The 21,387-nt window shown below is 33.1% G+C and overlaps 1 protein-coding gene across 1 annotated transcript in view; it reads right to left on the reverse strand.

Moving 5' to 3' along the window:
* Positions 1-11,188: 11,188 nt before the first annotated feature.
* Positions 11,189-21,387, reverse strand: part of LOC127710119 (delphilin-like) — a 39,542-nt gene continuing 29,343 nt past the window's right edge. The window contains exons 22-26 of the mRNA XM_052215863.1: positions 19,775-19,904; positions 18,159-18,211; positions 16,661-16,741; positions 15,678-15,842; positions 11,189-14,385 (exon numbers count right to left, since the gene is read on the reverse strand). Coding sequence (XP_052071823.1) covers positions 14,347-14,385; positions 15,678-15,842; positions 16,661-16,741; positions 18,159-18,211; positions 19,775-19,904 — 468 coding nt within the window. The 3' untranslated portion in view covers positions 11,189-14,346. The remainder of the gene's footprint in view (positions 14,386-15,677; positions 15,843-16,660; positions 16,742-18,158; positions 18,212-19,774; positions 19,905-21,387) is intronic.

Below are 21,387 nucleotides of genomic sequence, written 5' to 3' on the forward strand. Positions count from 1 at the left end.
TTACAACACCATTTTCTAAGTTCTTCTGTACAATATATGTATTCACTGAGTGTAAAATTATATTTAATTGTTCCTGCATTCTCTCGTAATCAGACTCATATTTCAGGCGGACAGTTTTACCAATGAATTTCCTGTGAGTGTTCCATTTCTGGAAACTCATTGTTGTTATAGTTGCGAAAACAACTTTACATCCTATATTTTTCATCCGTTTCTCAACATCTGACATAGCTTCTTGTATAAGTGCAACATGATCCTTCTCTAAATAAAGATATGATTCTTCTTATTTTTCGTTCTTGATACGCACCAAAGAACATATATCTGGAATCCCGGCAACAAAATATACTATCTTAGGATGAACGATATTATGAAGTCGCTGTTCAGCCAGACTACACAACCTATCATAAGTACCACCAGGAATAATGTTAACCTGCTTACAATCTACCTGACTCATGCTACTACCACGACTTTACGCAAAAATGTAAGAACTACTATACATACCTGGAATGTAAAACAATACTATGTACTAACACTGTTAAAATATCAAACTTTCCGATCGACCTCTCAATATGCTCAGGTGGCCACCGCCTCTCTGTGCAAACCAAGATTATCGAGCAAAAAATTTCAAAGAAAACAGCAATATACAAGGAAATTTTAAAAACAAAAATAAACAAAACTAAGTACTTTGAATTTCCCTAAAAATACAAATAATCACCATAGCGATCTGGCTTCCTAGACTGTCTAGATGTGCGACGTAAAACCGGTTCATTGAACTGTTCCACAGGTACATGTGTACTTTCTGGAACGCTACTTACCTCGTTGGAAATATCTGAATTCGGAGTAATTAATGAGGATTGCTCATGCGTTAATCTACTACTAGTATTAAGTGTCTCATCAATATGTCGACTCGAGAGACCCGTATGTGTTCCATATGTAGAACTTGCATTACCTGTTCCATTACTCAAATTTTGAATATCTGAGTCATGAGTTTGATTCCTTTGGGATCCCGAAGCTATTGGACTCAATGGACTAAACTCTTCAGCCGAGGGATTTAGAGAACTACTTGGTATAGCCTTGTACTGACCTGGTTGTACAAAAGGCAATGAAGCATAATCAGAATCGGACTCATCTGAATACTCATGAATACTTCCTGTACATTCCGTATCTTTTACAGATTCTACAATCTGTGACTCATCGTCGACTCTATTGGATTCACTTGTGCACTTACTATTTCTTTCTTTCTTACTATGATGTACCAACTCTTCGGTTGGCAAAGAATAAATGGGTAACAGTAGATTCCTATGCACTGTCTTAGTCTTCGACTTACTTTTTCCATACTCAGGTTTTATCACATAAACGGGGATATTTGTATCAGGTTGAGATACTACAATGAAAGGCTCTCTATTCCAACGGTTTGCTAGCTTTTGTCTACCTTTTATATGTATGTTCTTGAGAAGAACTCTATCTCCCTTCTTCAAAACTGAATTTCTCACCTTTAAATCATACCTGGTTTTATGTCTCCTGCTAGCTTTCTCTGCAACTTTTGCCGCTGTCTTGTAAGCATACTGCAATCTCTTTTCTAACTGACTAGCATACGATTCATGACTCTTACCTTGAGATACGTCTCTATCAACGCCTAAGAAAAGCGTCGATCGGGAGACGAGGATGCCACCCGAACATTAAAAAATGAGGGCTGTATCCCGTACTCTCGTGCTTTGTAGCATTATAGGCATGTACTAAAGGTGGGACGTAACTCTTCCAATCTGACTTTTGTTCGTCGTTCAAGGTTCCAAGCATGCTTAAAAGTGTGGAGTTAAACCTTTCGCACTGACCGTTTCCACTTGGGTGAGCTGGGGTTGTCCTTGATTTCTTTATACCGGCAATTTTACATAGCTCACTAATGACTCTGGACTCAAAGTTTCTGCCTTGGTCGCTATGTATACGTGCGGGAAAGGAATAATGTTGAATGAAGAACTCCCAAAGGCATCTAGCCGTAGTCTGGGCTGTCTGATTCCGTGTAGGAATTGCCTGGGCATACCTTGTAAAATGATCAGTTATCACGAGTATATTTTCATAACCTCCCTTTGATTGTTCTAAACAGAGAAAATCTATACAAATCATCTCCAATGGTTGACTTGTCTCTATACTTACTAGTTCAGCAAATCTACTACTCTTAGTTTTCCTTAGTATGCAGTTGGGACAAGTCGCCACCTTACCTTCTACGTCCTTATTCATTCCAGGCCAATAAAATCTGGAATTGACAAGATATAGAGTACGATCTCTGCCTTGGTGACCAGCATCGTCATGTAAACCTCTCAAAGCAATATCCCTGTAAGCAGCTGGTAAAATAAGCTGATATATAGTCTCATTGTTAAGTTTACTTACCCTATAGAGGACTTCTTTCTTAATTACTAATTTATCCCAGTCGTAAAGTAACTTGCGTGTACCTAAAGGTTGCTTACCAATTTCTCTCTTCGTAGGTTTATGTCCTGCTCTTTTTAATTCAAGTGCCCTCGCTATATCTTCGTCTTTCTTCTGCTCTACAATCCAAGAAATGTCTGAAAAGGTATCTAGCTCGGGGTCATCCTTATCGACTATACCTTCTATAGTTTGAGACATACAAATGCTCTCAGCGGGTGGACAGCTGGACGAAACTAAAATAGCCTCGCATATAGCTTTAACAGCATCGCTAAATAATTCCTGATGGTCATAATCAATCCTTGACAAACTGTCGGCGTCAACGTTCGACTTACCACTCCTATATACCAAACTAAAATCATAATCTGCTAACTCTGCTATCCATCTCTGTGATGTAGCGTCTAATTTGGCTTTACCCAAGACATAAGTAAGCGGATTATTATCCGTGCGGACTTCAAACTTATTTCCATAAAGATAGTCTCGAAATTTATCAGTAACCGCCCATTTCAAAGTGAGAAACTCTCGTTTATGGGCCGGATACAACTTCTCCGCAGCACGCAGCGCTCTACTAGCATATGCTATTACCCTTTCGATACCATTCTGGCGTTGATAAAGTATGGTGCCTAATCCATCACCACTGGCGTCTATATTCAAAATAAATGGTAGACTATAATCGGCAAAAGCCAGAATAGGTGGACTAGTCAATACCTCTATCAGCTTTTCTCTGGCAGCTTGCTGTTCATCGCCCCATTTCCACTTCGTTGGCTTGGGTTTATTCTTCTTCTTAGATTTCTGTTTCTTGTTTGTTTGGTGTCCTACCAGAAGATCATTTAGTGGTCTTACTATTTTAGCATAATCTCGTACGAACTTCCTGTAATAGGATGTGAATCCTAAAAATCGTCTGAGACCTCTGACATTCTTTATTTCTGGCCAGTTTCGTACCGCTTTTACCTTTTCTTGGTCTGTTTTAATTCCCTCTTCAGAGACAATAAATCCCAGGAATTTAATTTCTCTCCTAAAGAACTCGCACTTACTTCCTTTTAGTTTTAGGCCATGCTTCTTTGATCTACTGAATACAGACTCTAGTCTTTTCATATGCTCTTCAGCTGTCTAAGAAAAAATCACTATATCATCCAGATATATTAGGCATTCTCTCAGGTGTAACTCACCCATGCATCTCTCCATGAGACGCTGAAATGTCGCACAAGCATTGGTTAACCCAAAAGCTAGCCTGTTACACTCATAAAAACCTAGAGGACCGAGACTAAATGCAGTCTTATAACGATCAGACTCTTTAAGGTTACACTGCCAATAGGCCGACCTAAGGTCAATTTTACTAAAATACTTACTTCCGGTCAGACAATCTAGTGTCTCATCTATGCGTGGAAGACTTTGGGCATCACGAATAGTCTTCTTGTTCAATTTCCTAAAATCAAGACAGAATCGAAGACTTCCATCTGGTTTCCTCACAACATTGGAAGAGTAGGGACTAGAAGATTCTCTTATGGCCCCTGCTTCCAACATTTCCTTCAAATGTTCACGGACCTCTTCATACAATGACGGTGGTATGCGTCGATATTGTTCCTTAAAAGGAATGTTGTCTGTTAATTTAATCTCATGTTCCACTAATGTAGTGAACCCTAGATCCGTTGGTCCTGTAGAAAAGATCGACTTCCACTTAGTTAACAAACCTTTTAATTGTACTTTTGTACTGTCAGGCAAGTCCTCTCTGACGTTAATACCAAGTTCTTCAAGACTCTCCTTACCTCCATTAATTGTCTCACTATCTGACAATGTATGTTCATCAAAACCATCACGTACAACAGTAACTCCACTTAACTCACAAAGGACTGTTTTAGGTTTGATAACAACAGGCTTTGCTGTTATATTACAAATCCTAACAGGTACCCTCTGTTTACCGCTACCTTTGACTGATACTACTCTGGGACAGACAACCACCTGATCTGAAAACTCACTCAAAAAAGAGCGGTTCTCGGTTACTAAAGTCTCAGTATTTGCGTCACTTTTTAGCTTCACTATTCCAGATATGGTCATTACTGATGAAGGAAACAGTTTAAACGGGCGTTTATTGGAAGAACGCACCACTCCTGAACTGTTATCCTGTATAGACGAAAAGGCAACATCCCACTGTTTTGGTATCGAAATATCATCATCAAGACAGTGTACTAACTCCATACCTAACCGTAAAATGTTTGTACCAACTATAACCGGTACTTTATCTGTATAATCAGACCTAGGTACAACCAACATAGGAACATAGAAAGACTCGCCTTGAAGAAAAGGTATCTGGACCTCGACCTCAACATAACCAATATACGGCAGTTTCGAACCACCAGCAACACTGACTGATAACTCAAATTCATCCAAATCTTTAACTACGGGGACAGGTTTCATCAACTTCAAAACATGATCAGAAACTGTTGAAATCATCGAACCACTATCTATCAAAGCTTTACATTTCATCGAATTAGCCTGTATAATTGAATGATTCTCAATACCTACCATTCTATCCAACAAAGATTTAGTCTTACTTAAGTCTGATTTAAAAATAGGGCTATACTTACTTTCTAAGTCTCTAGTCTGCCCTGCGACAGAGACTAGCCGAAGTTTAAATTCTGATTTTGATTCTGAAATTTGTTATCTGTTCCTGACTGTCCTCTGTTACCTCCTCTATAATTATTACGGCCCCTTCCATTACCTCTATAATTATTATTATATCTACCTCTCTGTGTACCTCTATTATTCCAATAATTACCTGAACCTTGTGGTTTATTGTTTTGTCTATTCTGTTGATCATTACCTTGAGAATCTTTAACTTTCTTCAACTCACCTTCGAAATTATCTAGCCTTTTATTAAATGCATCTAATTTCTGTATAAGTACATTCATATCTGATGCAGCAGTAACTGGTTGATGTGTGACAGTAGCTGTAGGCTTAGAAGCAACCGAAATTTGAAGCTCTAGTTCAATTGCTCTTACCTCTTTTCTTAATTCATCAAAGTTCTTGATAGTGTCATATTTGTATCTAGTAGCATTTTTCAATGCAGAATCCCTGATACCTGACCAAAACTTTGTTCTCAACATATCATCTCTAACTTCTGAAGTTAATTTACCTTTGTCATATGCTTTCTGTAATATACCCTCTAATTTCATACCGTAATCGGCCACTGATTGACCCTCTTCCTGCTTCTCAGTATAAAATGACTGTAAAAGTGTCTCATTTGAATAGACATTTCCGTAAATACCTTCTAATTTTTCTAGAATATTATGTGGAGTAGCAGACTCGGGAAGAGTAAGCAGGGTATTACGGGCTTGATTTTTCAAAGAATTTCTCATACACTGTACTATGATTAACTCAGGGTACAAGTTTTCTCGGAGCAAACATTTAACTTCAAATTTCCACACGTCAAATGAAGCTTCACTCTTTGCATCCCCAGAGAAAATCGGTAACCGTGGTCTTTGGTACGTTGGTGTATTACCAGTAACGTCATGGGTGTGATTTCCCAAATTAAAACTAACTTTCGGTTTCACCTGATCATTTAGACCTGAAAAATCGTGATAGTATTTTCTGAAAGGGGGAGGGGGTGGTGGTCTTGACGGAAGCTTATCAGTAGGTGGCTTCGGAGTACTAGTAGTATACCCTGTCGGTATGCTTCCTTCTTTCTTAATCAACGGTTTACCATAAGATATTAAGTCATACTCCTCATTAGTAAGCACTTTATATTTACCATGTTTAGACAAAAACGCTATCATTTTTGCAATATCAGTCTCTGTCATATTAGGTTCATGACCTTTAATGTTACCCTCGGGTTCGGTAACAGATGTGTTTCCATCAGCCATAATCAAAGCAGAATACTCAATGTATAAAACGGAACACAATACAAAACGTAAACAGACACATATGATAGACAAGACAAATAATGAAAATGATGATGATGAAAATGTCAACTTACCGTCAAATGATCTAACGTGCATGTGAAATCTGATAGTGCAAGGACCAGGTGTTCATGCAACAATGCACACACAAATGCAAACTGAAAAATATAAGTAATAAGATAAACTATGACATCTTAAAAATATATATATATGTAATACTCAACAAGATAAAGAATATATAATACTTGTAATCAAATATTTCTAGTAATTAATGTTAACTATTATGATTGTTATTTTTAAACTATTTAAATATCAATTCCAATTTAATAAAATACTGTCTGAGTTCAATACACTATTGTTTACTTCGTTGATATCAAAACCAGTCGAATCCACCGCGGAATGTGTAATGAAATTGACATCTGTGATGATTATAAACACACAACGAAAATATGTACTATGTAGCTACTCAACTGGAACGTTATCGACACAACACAATAAATAAATGAATGAATCTATTTCCTTTTGTTATCGGTGTAAAATTAAACATTCACCAAATTAATACAATTCGTTGGTTTGCGCAAAATATGAATATTTTCTTAACATTCATTACCAATATGCCTTTACATGTTTTCAATCCAACTCCGGGAATTGTTTACAACTTTTTCACTATATACCTCAACAGCGCTGTATACTTTTGGATTATCGTGCCGCCGAGTAGATATCTAGATGAACTGTTATCCAAATAAATTCAAGTACGGACAGATTCTCCGACAACTCTAAACTAATAAAAACCGTGGCACCAAAACTAGGTCATCTCTCTCTCTGAAGGCTCCATTTGTCACAGTGAACCGGACATACACCAAATTATCGTGATGGCTAATATCAGACAGTGACTTTGATTCCACGTTTATTAACTGCAAATACATATTTATTTCAACATAATTTTTATACAAATCTTTCAACAAATTCGGAAAACAATTACATTCATTCATAACCTAAATATAAAACCACAAACTAAATAGAGACAAGAACTGACGGACAAATGAATTCAACAAAACACTTCAAAATTACGCCATGAATTAATACTGCAAATAAGACAATTTATAGCTGCAATTCAGTAATTTTGAACTTACAATAAAACTATGTAAAAAGTACGGAAAAGCCGTATAGTATCTTATTGTAGATTTTTATGATAAAACTATCATAATATTTCCATATAACTTTTAATGAATGAAATTCTATCGAGAAACTGTAAATAAAACTTTTCAAATAACAAAATTAACTAACCTGCAAATATTGCTTTAGCATTTAAGCATCCACACAGAAAGGCAGTTATTCAGTTAATGAAATACTAAATATCTATATATATAAGGCGTACATTTATTTTCCCGCGTGCGTGCAACTATATTTTATTCTATTTAAATCGTTCAGGTGTGTAGTGACGTGTATATGAAATTGTGCAGTGACGTGTATTAGAAATGTCGTCAGTCTCAGTCAAACGTCATAATGAGTATGATGAAACAGAAAATGGAATGAATGAAATAAATGAACTGATGAATGACAAATCAACATTAAATTATACACATAAATACGACGGTGACACTCATGTAATATAAGTTCTCCTGTAGACTACTTTTAACGTATTTGCAAAATTAAGCGCTTCTTGATTGTTGATACATTGCAATATTAGAACCGATTTCAGGGCGTATCTCTTTCAACTTAAAACTCTAGGTTGATTCCGTTAGGTGCCGATTTAAAACGTTCAAGAATTCGCATAAATAAACACTTGTTGTGTAAATGGGATCCATGAAATATTTTTGTCTCTTTTCTCTTAGTAATGGCGTTGTTTGTTATTCCTTTTTTATTTGTTATTGGTCTCTAGGTAACGTCTTATTTTTCTTAAGACTGACTAAAACATTTCAATAAATATTTGTTACTTTAATCTTTTCTGTAATAGGCAAAATTATAATCTTCATGAAAAATTTCTGGTCTGTTGGTTAGACCAAACGGCATCTTGATGTACTCAAAGAATCCCAACGGACCGACAGTGAAGGCTGTTTGTTCTGTGTGTGGTTCGTTGATCTCGATCTGATGGTAATCTGGCTACATGTCTACAACGGAATAAAAGGTTCGTCTATTCGGGGAAGAGAATAGCTGTCTTCTTTGTTGCCTTGTTAAGTTTTCTGTTATCCACACACAGGCGTTGGCTTGAGTTTTCTCCCTTATTATACCACATTATAGGCAAAAGGACTTTGTGTCAGCCAGATTATCCCTGTATCTAATAGTTTTCTTAAATGTGCGATGTTTTCAGCATATGCTGTTGGTGGTATGTGAAGTATCTCATATGGTTCTTCTAGAAGGTCGATCCTGTGTTGTTCTGTGTCAGTGTGACCCGTATCTTCACCCCTCTTGGAAAAGATGTCCATATAAGAACGGACAGGTGCACGTCCGTCGTCAAACTGTTCATTAGTAAGATCAATCTGAGTGAATTCCAATTTATCCATTACAGTTTGTGTTTCCTCATCAGAAGTTGTCGGCTGTGGTGATTATATGGTGACTGGTTGAATTTCACAAACAATTGCTCTTGGTGGTATCCTATGGTTCACGTTGGAAATTCTGATATTCACTGTTCAATTGTTTCTGTGTTTCTAGCTGATAAGTGTCGGTTCCATATCTAAATCGCTGAATTTTTTAGTTACAAGAAGTGATGACTGTACTATAGCTAGTGAACCATTGTATGGTATTTCTTTTTCTAAGTACCCGGTTACTATGACATATGAGTTTGGCGGTACAGTAATTGACTTGATCTCTCCACTTCGAATTACTTCTAGACGGTTGCTGTTTTCTCTGAGTATAATATATCTGAGTACTAGGTACCATGGAGTGGTCAAGCTGCATTCCTGTAGAAATCTACATCCAATACAATTCTTTAGTGTTTCTATAATGGTGGAAAATGTGTTTGTTCCCAATAGCAGTGGTATCTGTTGGTTGGATCTACTGTCTGGTTTCAAGCAGTACACATGGGTTTTCTTGATGCTGACTTGGTATCTGTATGTAAGTCTTGGTGTTACCAAGGTGTGGTAATTGCTGCCCAATTGCAAACTTAAGATCAATCAAGGTTTCGATTTCCCATTTTGTCTTGTAGTGTTCATCTGACCTTGACCTCATTTTCATGGTTCATTGTTGAGTTGTGTGGTTATGTCAGTTTCTTAGATAAATAAGTTATATAAAGAAAGGTCAACTATATTCGATGCATGGAATGATTGTATGATGCATTTTCACCTGGCAGGGTTCATTTGACCTTGGCCTCATTTTTATTGTTAATTGGTCAACGCTTAGTTTTCGTAGTTATATGTGTTTCACAGATACCATATTTATATATAAGCAATAGGTTAAAATATTCAATGTATGGAATGATTATAAGGTGAACATGTCTTATAAAAGGACCCAATTCAACCAAGTTAACATTAAATTGATAACAGATCCATGAAAAAATGCCAAGGTCAAGTAAACCATCAACTGCCTGATAGACATGTATACCTTGCAATGATTCTATCTACTAAATAAAGTAGTTCTATTTTTCATAAAAAGTGAGATCATATAATAAAAATAACAAGACTATCGTAATCCTTTTAACCAGCTGCTGAACATTGAAAACGAGGTCAAGGACCACAGATATATGCCAGATGGAAATTTTCAGAACATAAACTTTATAAAAGATGTGAAGTATCTAGGTCTTCTACCTACTAAATTATGAGAGTTATACAAATAGTTTACAAAGTAACTGCTTCCCAATTAGCATCCCAGATAATTAACTTTTTGACACTCTTACATTTTTTCTTGTGCATGTTCGAAGTCAGGAACCTCCTCGGTGTGAATAATTGGGAGATTTGGGATATACAATGTACATCAATTAGACAACAACCGAACCACATAGGTGTCATCTGTTTCAAACCAAAATGATACATTGTAATTTGGAAAAGTTTGTTGATGACAGTTCTTTGATAGTCTCTGTTTAATTAGACCCTAATTTTGTAGACCCAGACTCATTAAGGGCTTTACATAATGTATTTACTCTAGTCTCTTGTTAAAAACTTGATATTGACCTTAGTATGTATTATGTCTGGTTGGAGTAATCCTTTCATAACTTTATTCATATGTGAAATGTAATATGTTTTTTTTTCCTAAGGATTGAAGTTGTTAAACCTATTCTTTTTTTGTCAAAAACAATCTCTGCGAAACATTGTAACTGTGTTCACATGTAAACTGTGTGACATCATGAGTCCGCTCCCGTTGTCAAACATTAACATCACATGTTTTCCAGTTTTTTGTTCAAAATAAAATCAAACTTGACATTAGGAATTTTTTCAGGTGTAACATGCAAGTTTTTTGTATATTATTGAAGAAATCACAAATCTCTGTTGCCAAGGGGGAAAGGTTGTCCATTGTGTTCTTGAAAGTCATCATTGCCCTTCTGAGTAGACAATGGAAATGTCTCAATTTCATACCACTTGCAGGATAGGCCAACCAATTTAATCATTTTTTGTATCACTTATTTATATCACACTTCATATAGTGTGTTACCAGAAACATCACTTTAAGTAGGAAATTATAGATAACAGGCCACAACCATAAGGGAATGTCATATGGATAGATACAAAGAATAAGGAAACAAAATAGAATAACTATGCATCGAATTATTGCAATAGTTCCTTTCCATTCAAATAAGACTGAAATACCAAGTTGGACAAACTTATTTCTATAGATAGCTATGAACAACCAAATCTTAAGCAATCTAACCTTAATAATCATTTTTTTTTCTAAAAATAGTGTGCACACAAGGGAAAACAGTAATACAATTTAAATCAAATAAAGAATGACTTGACATATTTATTTTTATCACATTTATAACTATAACAAAACACAAAAATCAAACATGGTGGTAAATATAGAGACATTAAAACAAACATGATTGTAAATATAGCGATTTGTACAAAATACTATATTACTACATTTATCACATATGATAGCTTATGTTATTGCACTTTTAAATGACTAGAAATTGAAACAATGTTGAGTAGAATCATTATAATAACTGTAATTCTATAACAACTGTTTTTTTTTATAACAACTGTATTTCAATAACACATTTTTAATACACTAAAACCTTTTTACAAATTCTCTAATAAAAACGCAACATAGCCTAAAAAACTAGGTGGCACTAGTGCAGCATGACCTGCTTACCCTTCTATGGCACCTGATTTAACCCCTGGTTTTTGTTTGTGATCGTGTTGCTAGGCCTTCAGTTTTCTGTGTAGTGTTTTATTATTGTTGTCTGCGTTTTCATTGATTTTCTGTTTAACCATGATTGTTGTCTGTTTATATTGGACTAATGAGGGGCGGTAGGAGGGGGTGTCATCCTGAATTCCCGAAAAAAATAAAGTATTCTTTCCTAGATCCTATAAAATTAATCATTATTTCCAAAGTCCCTACAGGTGTAAATCCTGACTTCCTGCGAAATAAAGGCCCGATCCGGAATTCCCGCAAAAATAAAGGCCCAATCCTGACGCCCCTCACTAATGATTTTTGATGCCTCTTTGGTATCTTCTTCATCTTTCACCCCATCAAAACTTTCACAGATGTTAATTTTCTTGGAATTAATCAACACAAATGAGCTTAAAATATAGCTATTTAAACACTATTTAGTAATGAAATCAAGGGAAAATTACATTTATGGACATTAGGGGATATACATATTTTTGAATAGTGATCAAGATTTTATTAAAGTATTTGTACATATTCAATTTAATTATAACACAGGTAACACAACAATAATGCATGATAAGTATGTAAAAAACTTTCAAAAAAACGAACAAAATGCAAATAATGTTCAATTTTTTTCGTATTTGAAGTTACAAGTCTAGATTAAATAAATCCCAATCATTAGACCAATTACATAAGCAATGTATAATGCATTCATTAGTGTATTTTCATATATAAGAATAAAATGCTGTGGATTTGACTGTTGCTTGAGGTGGTGGCAGAAAATTTAGAAACTTGGACTGAGCTCTGAATATTAAAACAGGGAGTCAAAATATCAGCAGAGGTCAGATGCATTACAAATACCAACAGTCCTTGATCATTTATAACTAAGAGGTTGTAACGCACCAGTAGCTACATTAAGAAATAAGAGAAAGAAATGGGGGAAAATAAGGCAAGGGAAATTTTTAAAATGTAACTTCATATATATTTTGATGTACAAATGTATTACAACCTTTTTTTTGGTACTTAATATATAAAACATAACAATGAATTTATCAAAATTATGCAAATACCTTTTACTATCATACTTTATACATTAAATTAAGAAATATGTTTTTACAGCAATGTTTTATATAAATCTAACTACAGGAATGCAGAATTTAAGGATCACAAGTAATGACAAAAATCTATGAAAAGGAACAAAAAAGTGAGATCAAAGTCCATTTATAACATTAAATTTCAGAGTTATGATAAGTAAGGGTGTTATCTCAATGAAATACTTCACTGTTGTTAGCATTTTGCATTTGATAATATTTCTAAATTTTAAGCATTTTGAATTGCATTCAAATAAAAATCTAACATATTACTTTTTTTAACAATTTTACAACTGTATATAAAAATAAGAAGGTGTGGTATGATTGCCAATGAGACAACTATCCAGCAGAAAGTTGAATTCCTTGCACCAAACGTGTTTTGAAATATTTACGATTTTCAGCAATAACTTAGTTTTTACCCCAAATTGGAACAGCATATTATAAACATATAGCAATTTTTATTGAAATCCTAGCACAAAAAGATGTCTCATAAAACTTGAGTTTTTTCCTGGTCAAAATTAAAAAATAAACAAAAACAATAGAGATCTTCCTTGTATAGGTATAAACACTATGCATAACAATTATGGAAATTGGTTATGCAATCTTAACTTATGGTACAATATAGAAGTGATGTTGGACAGACAAACAGACAGAGTGATTACTATAGAGCACCCTAATAAAATGGCCTAAAGCTAAATGTCTATTAAGCATGGCCTAAACTACCAAAGGTTTATGGACTAATTGATCATTACAAATGGATGTAGTTAAATTTATGTAGTTTGTAGATTAAAAAATAAGTAAAAAACACAGTAAATGAATTGTAATTTCCTGATGTAAAATTACATAGTTAGTAAGTTACCAAACAAATAAACAAAAGTATATCTAATTTAATCAAAAAGAGATCATTGCTGTCTCATTCTCAAATGGACAAAAAAATATCATCAATAATAACAATAATATAGGCATATCAACTAAGGGAAATAACTCAAAAATTCTTGGTAAAAAGATAATGGTGTAAGTTTTATGAAAATTGTTTCTTCAGTATGAGGTGATATTGAAAAGAATGTTATGTGCAATGATAAGGTAAGGTAAAATGTTAACTAGACCTGTATTCATTATTAAAACAAAAATAGTGAAAAGTATAATCAGTTTTAAATTGTGAATTATCTCCCTTTGGTAACAAATTTGGATTGTAATACAAAATTTAGGCTTGAATAATTTGACATTTTCTTGTGTACCAAAAAACTGAAAGTTTAACATAACTTTATTGATGAAGAAAGCTATTGAAATATACCAAAACTAGCAATTATTAGAAAATTTGAATATTTAGTTGATGTGCCTACATTCTATACACAAATACATGTGAGGAATGAATGTGATTTTCATGTAGTGTACTCTTAATGAAATAAAGGTACATTTTAACTGTTAAATATCTTATGTACAATATATCAAATACAATTTTTTATGATCTTTATTAACTAAATCAAGTAAAAATCAAATCATTATCACCAAAGAGCAAGTAACTGTGGATAATCATACAGAAGTCAAATTCTTGTTTCTAAGATTTTTTGTTATCTTATTAAACCATAGTAAAAAATTTGGTAGTTCATTTTAAATTGTTTTCTTCTGCTTCCATCATTTATTGGAGATGCTGCCTTTAAATACCCAAGTATTTTCTGTCAATGTCTTTTGTACATCAAATTATATCTATGTGCTTTCTGGAAGAAAATAAATATTACGCCATTATTTATTTCTACATTTGGGAAGGGGGATTTTTTTTTACAATTATTTAAAGAACCTTAGTGAGCGCGCTCACATACCCCACGTCCCCACATTGTCACTGGAGAAATAAAATAACTGTAAGAAAAAAAATTGAATCATAATTTCCTGTCGATATGCACATCTACATAGTATGTCCTTATTATCTACAAAGTTTCATGAAATTCTGTTGTGTGGTTTCAGGGGAGTTGCGATGACAAACTGTTGCAAAGGTATATTGAAGCAAATAAGTTCAAAGGGGCGTAACTCCTAGAAAAAAAATTGAATCATAATTTCCTGTCGATATGCACATCTACCTAGTATGTCCTTATTATCTACAAAGTTTCATGAATTTCTGTTGTGTGGTTTCAGAGGAGTTGCGATGACAAACTGTTGCAGAGGTATATTGAAGCAAATAAGTTCAAAGGGGCGTAACTCCTAGAAAAAAAATTGAATCGTAATTTCCTGTCGATATGCACATCTATGTAGTATGTCCTTATTATCTGAAAAGGTTTCATGAAATTCTGTTGTGTGGTTTGAGAGGAGTTGTGATGACAAAAGGTTGCAGTAGTATATTAGGCAAATAAGTTCAAAGGGGCGTAACTCCTGGAAAAAAAATTGAATCGTAATTTTCTGTCGATATGCACATCTACGTAGTATGTCCTAATTATCTACAAAGTTTCATGAAATTTTGTTGTGTGGTTTCAGAGGAGTTGAGATGACAAACTGTTGCAGTAGTACATTAAAGTAAATAAGTTCAAAGGGGCGTATCTCCTAGAAAAAAAATTGAATCGTAATTTCCTGTCAATATGCACAACTACATAGTAAGTCCTTATTATCTAAAAAGGTTTCGTGAAATTCTGTTGTGTGGTTTGAGAGGAGTTGTGATGACAAGACACAGGACTGACGGACTGACGGACTAATGGACTGACGGACGGACAGACGGATGGACGGGTCAAAAACATTATAACCTCTGCAACTCTTTGCGTGGGGTATAATAAGTTTGAATGACACTGAGAGAATGATATAAATTTGCTAGATTGCAGTTCCAATATTGTTGGGCTAAATTTAAAAAAAGTATATAGTTGAATGCCCTATATTTATTATAAAAGATATTGAATCTTTATTTGAATAAGAGCATTAACAAACTTTTTGAATGAAATGTTGAAATGTGATTATGATATTACATCAAAAGTCTATTGAATCTAAATAATTCAGCATTCTCTTTTTATATAAACTATAAAAAACTTACCTCAAATTTTATTATAAAATCTGCAAAAATACCAAAGAATTCTGTTGTAGTAATATTCTTGGGATCTTCCCCAAAGTATTGAACAACATGGTGGAAATCTTCCATTGCATTAGCCTGAAGTCTGAACAGAGCTTGGACCTCATCTGATGCTTCTGATATAAAATGCTGGAACCTGAGTCAAGGAAATTATTATATGTTTTATGGTAAAAAGATAAACAAGGGGGGCCCAGGTTACTTATTTTAGGCTAAGCCCTACATTTGAACTGAAAATGTTCATAGCGCTTATTCTAATCTTTCATATTTTACCAGGTTGGGCCTCTAAATGGAAAATGTTCATCATTTTACCTTGTTTGAATTGCTAAGCCATGTGAATCAAGAAATGTCTTAAACTGGGTCTAATAATTTCTGTATAATGTGAAGAATTTTTTTGAAGAAAATTATATTTTTAACAATAATACATAAATTTTATATAAAACGTGAGAGTCTATCTAATCTGTGATGAATCATTTTGCCCTATTTTTCTGTACTCATAATTTGTTCATTGCATTTTTCTTAATTCTTAAATTTTGGGTTTTATTATTACCTTTAAGTAATTATTTGGGGTCATTATTCTCTTGTTTATAAATTTATAGCAATAAAACCCCAATCAAAACCAATCTTACATGGTTCATCCTGAACCTGAAGTTAAACATGAGGTTTTTACTCATATCTATTAGCAGTAGAACAACAATATGTAAATCAAATAAGTAAATAAAAATATAAGAAGATGTGGCATGATTGCCAATGAGACAACTCTCCACCAGAGACCAAATGATGCTATAAAAAAAAAAATGTTGAGGGATTTAGCCCTTTTTGCATTATTTTCTGTGATGATTATCTCATACAAATCTTTTCAGAATTTCTCTTTTATATAGATGTGATCTAAGTCACAATACAGGACAATATAAATCCAAGCTCAATAACAATACTATAATAAAGGATACACCCATTACATCCTGGAATCTGTCATTTACACCAATTCTTGTCTTTTGAGAACCATACTTCTCCAATGTATTGGATATTTCCTGTAGATAAAGGTATTGAGTAAAAAAGAAAAATACTAACTAATTTATCTCTTATAGGTCAAATTGAAGTAAATAAAGCTAGTTTTTACACCCGATGATAGCTAGAAGTAAGTTAAGGGCATACGATACAGTTTTGATCCCATAATGAAAATTTGATGAAAATTTGCAAATAGGCTATTTTTTACCTGATTAAATCAAATATGTAATAAAAAATGTACCTTCATGTGCTACTTTTTGAGTAAAATGAGTTCGAAATTTCTGATATTTGCTCAAAATTCGGATTTGTGGACGTATTTTTCCTTCCGACAGAAATGCATAACTTTTTTGTTTTTAAAGATAAACACAAGCTGTTTTTTGTTAAATTATTTGTAATTTCTGTTTTATATAAGTATCCTATAAAGTTAAGAAATCTTTTGTTTAGAAATAACTCAAATTCATCAAATGTTCATGAATGTAGAAAAAAAGCGTCAGTTTTTGCTGTATATTTATCAAATTTTAAAAAATTGCATTATTGACTTTTTCATGAAAATTGGTACAAAAAATCTTCATACGTAATCAAACCGAATGTCATTTTAAAAAAGAGGGGTCCATGAACTCGTTTTCAAGTTAAATCAGTTTGAATGATAAAAATCAGTCGAAAAATACATCTTTTCCCGATATGTCACAGTTTGACGTCGCCAAAATAACATTTTACGTTAGCAACGTCATTACCTCCCCTGTAACTGTATCGTATGCCCTTAATTTTTTGCTGCCCTGTTAATTGGAAAAGAAAATTAAAATAGTGAGAAATGAATGTTGGCTATTGCTGTAGAAATAGCGAGAAATTAGCGAGGAAACGGTTTGTGATGAGCAAAATTTTATGTGCAAAACTAAGCAAGGAGTGTTCTTCATTCATTCTACTTCAAAAATTCTGGAACCATAGAGTACCCTTAAAAAATGCCATTTTTCTATAAAAAAGTTATAACACCATATATATTTTGCTGATTTCTTCACACCCAAAGGTGTTGAAAATTCAGATTTTGACATATTGTCCCAATGGAATGTTTATAATGAAAACCCAGAACCCAAAAATGCTACCATTGTCGCTGATGCAAATCATTACTTCATTATAAACTAAAACCACAATGGAAGACATATCTATACCACTAAAGCTTTTTTATGGAGCGACTAATTATTTATGAAAACTTGAATTATCCACAAAAAAAATGTATGCAACATAAATCAGAAAATGTGTGTTAAAGCAACTGTGTGATAAGAGATTAATTTTCAACTTGATGAAAAAAGATATAGCATGAAAATTTCTCAGTGCAAAGTCAACATCAATACATGTTGCATATTCCCTCCCCCCTAAAAAACAAATTGTGCACCTATATTTTATGGCATACATTCGTCTGATCTACAAAACTGTTTTACTAACCTGTAACACTTTTCTTAGTTCTTGGATTTCCTGATTTACCATTATATCAGATACTACAATGAACATAACAAAAACAGGGAATTTTTATTTGAAAGCTATTATTATACAAATTTGCATATTGTCACATTTTCTGAAAGACAGAGGCACAGCACTTTTTACATAACTTTCGTAATTTTTCTTCCTTTTTTCATCTTACTAATTTGGTTTTTTTTATAACTAGATTGCTTCATAAATGAAGTTTTTTAGAATTTGTATGTTTGTGGATTTTTTTTTAGTAGGAGGGGGGATAGTAAACATATATACCAATACCAACTAATCACTCATCTAACTTTCGTATTTCCTGCTTTTGAAATATTTTAATAAAAATAGATTTTTTTCTTACCTGAAGCATACAAATTAGTAGTTGTCTCATTGGCAAACATACCACATCTCCTTATTTTCATAAGTATCATTACCTAATAATTTTACCAATAATCGTTTGATATTCAATAAGTAGAAATCAGATATTTGGTAAGAAAACCTTATTATCCATATAAATTTCATCTTGTAATATTGAATATCTTTTAAAAAAATGCCAGTTTTGACAGAATCTCTATGAAAAAGGTGATAGCCAAAAATAATAATCAGCTGCGCCATGAGCGCATGATACGCCCGTCGTCTTGTGTGAATTTTTATGCAATAAGCATAAATAGTTTCTGACATACCGCGTGACATGCGAAAACCCCTCCTTTTTTTTTACAAAAAACTCAATATCTGTAAAATAAAATTTTGAATCAAAACCAAAAAGTATACAGATCTTTAGATTAATATAACTAAGAAGTGTGTAAAATTTTAAGCAATAATCATAAATCGTTTTTGAGATACGGCGCGACATGTGAAAACCCCCTTTTAAAAAAAAAAAATCAATATCTCAAAAATAAAATTTTGAATCAAAACCAAAAAGTATACAGATCTTTAGATTAAAATAACTAAGAAGTGTGTAAAATTTTAAGCAATAATCATAAATCGTTTTTGAGATACGGCGCGACATGTGAAAAATCCCTCCCCCTTTTTTTACAAAATACTCAATAACTCAAAAATAAAATTTTGAATCATCACCAAAAAGTATACAGATCTTAAAGTTAATATAACTAAGAAGTGTGTCAAGTTTTAAGCAATAATCATAAATAGTTTTTGAGATACGGCGCGACATGTGAAAAACCCCTCCCCCTTTTTTAACAAAATACTCAATATCTCTAAAATAAAATTTTGAATCATCACCAAAAAGTATACAGATCTTAAGATTAATATAACTAAGAAGTGTGTAAAGTTTTAAGCAATAATCATAAATAGAGATACGGCGCGACATGTGAAAAAAAACACACACCTGTTTTAGTTACTAAGTCCCGTAACTCAAAAAGTTTTAATCTTATTTTCACCAAAAAGTATACAGATCGTTCGACCATCATAAGAAACAACTATCTTAAGTTTCATGAAATTTGGATAAGTCATTCTCAAGTTACGGTGCGACATGTTTACGCCGGACAGACAGACAGACAGACAGACAGACAGAGGGACAGACAGACGGACGGACATAAAAAATTTGACGGGCGTATAAAAACCATTTAAAACCTTACCTTTAGCAGCTTCAGGTATACTACTCAGTTCTTCTCCAACAGCTAAAACTTCAGGAAACTTTACATACACAGCATTAGCAAGGACATGTAAAAATGTTGTCTTATTATCACTTGTCTTGGTTACTTCTAACTGTAAAATATAAAGTGTCTATATACATAACAGTTCATTGTGCTTTTATAAGTCAACTTTTCTAAAGGAACTTATTAACATGTACTGTAAATTCAGAAAGTTTTGCAAGGTTTTTATTAATGCAAATAATGCGGCTGAGTGAGTATCGGAATACTAAGAACTCACATTTTTATATCTGATACATATATCTGTATCCAGATTTTCCTGGAATTGCAATAATTAATCTCACAATTTAGTCCATTCTTCAAACATCTCGATAATAAATGGACGCAATAATGACTGAATTTACAGTATATAGAAATTATCAAAGGCTTTTAATATCAGATATACAGACTTATCATGAAAGTAGAGCATTTTTCTGAGACCATGAAAAGAAGGATAAACAAAAAAAATTATTTCAACAGTTCACTCAGTATAATGTTAATATCCTGTTGCAAACGATTCTTCTTTTAAAACAACAGATTCATGTGAGGTAAATAACAGAATCAAAGATATCAGTAGATTCATAAAGCATTAATGTATTAAGACAAAAGACATTTACTGAAAGCATAATTAGTTTATTTAACTTTAGGAATCATCATCAAAGTTTAGGGAGTTTTTATTTACCACATCTATATATTTCAAAAATGGAATATACATGGATATAAATAAAACTTTTCAATAACTCTGATGAGTAACAATTATTCATCGAATCCATAACCTGAAAACTGAAATATAGTCAGTATGAACTAGAGGCTCTCAAGAGCATGTGTCGCTCACCTGTATCTACTGTGGTTTTGGAAATCATGTAAAATAAGGTTAAAATCATAATAAATAGTATTAGATACCCTAATAATGATTGAGACCAAGTATGGTTTAATTTGGCCCAGTAGTTAAATTTAAAGCAGGTCATCCCATTGTTATCTTACAATAGTTAATTAGCTTTCAAGTTGTGACCATTTGAAAATGAAATTGTTTTTTTAACAATTTTCCCATAGACTTCTATAGTAAACCCCTATGTTCTATTTTTAGCCATGGTGGCCATGTTGGTTGGATGACAGGGTAATCGGATACATTTTTTAAAACTAGATACCATAAGGATGATTTAGGCTAAGTTTGGTTTAATTTGGCCAAGTAGTTTCAGAGGAGAAGATTTTTGTAAAAAATTACAAAAATTTACGAAAAAATTGTGAAAAATTGACTTTAAAGGGCAATAACTCCTTATGGGGTCAATTGACAATTTTGGTCATGTTGACTTATTTGTAGGTCTTACTTTGCTGAACAATTTTGTTGTTTACAGTTTATCTCTATCTATTATAATATTCAAGATAATAACCAAAAACTGCAAAATTTCCTTTAAATTACCAATTCAGGGGCAGCAACCCAACAACAGGTTGTCTGATGCGTCTGAAAATTTGAGGGCAGATAGATCTTGACCTAATGAACATTTTACCCCAATGTCAGATTTGCTCTTAATGCTTTAGTTTTAGAGATATAAGCCAAA

The sequence above is a fragment of the Mytilus californianus genome, unplaced genomic scaffold (genome assembly GCF_021869535.1).
Source record: "Mytilus californianus isolate M0D057914Y unplaced genomic scaffold, xbMytCali1.0.p SCAF_7, whole genome shotgun sequence".
NCBI classification, from domain to species: domain Eukaryota; kingdom Metazoa; phylum Mollusca; class Bivalvia; order Mytilida; family Mytilidae; genus Mytilus; species Mytilus californianus.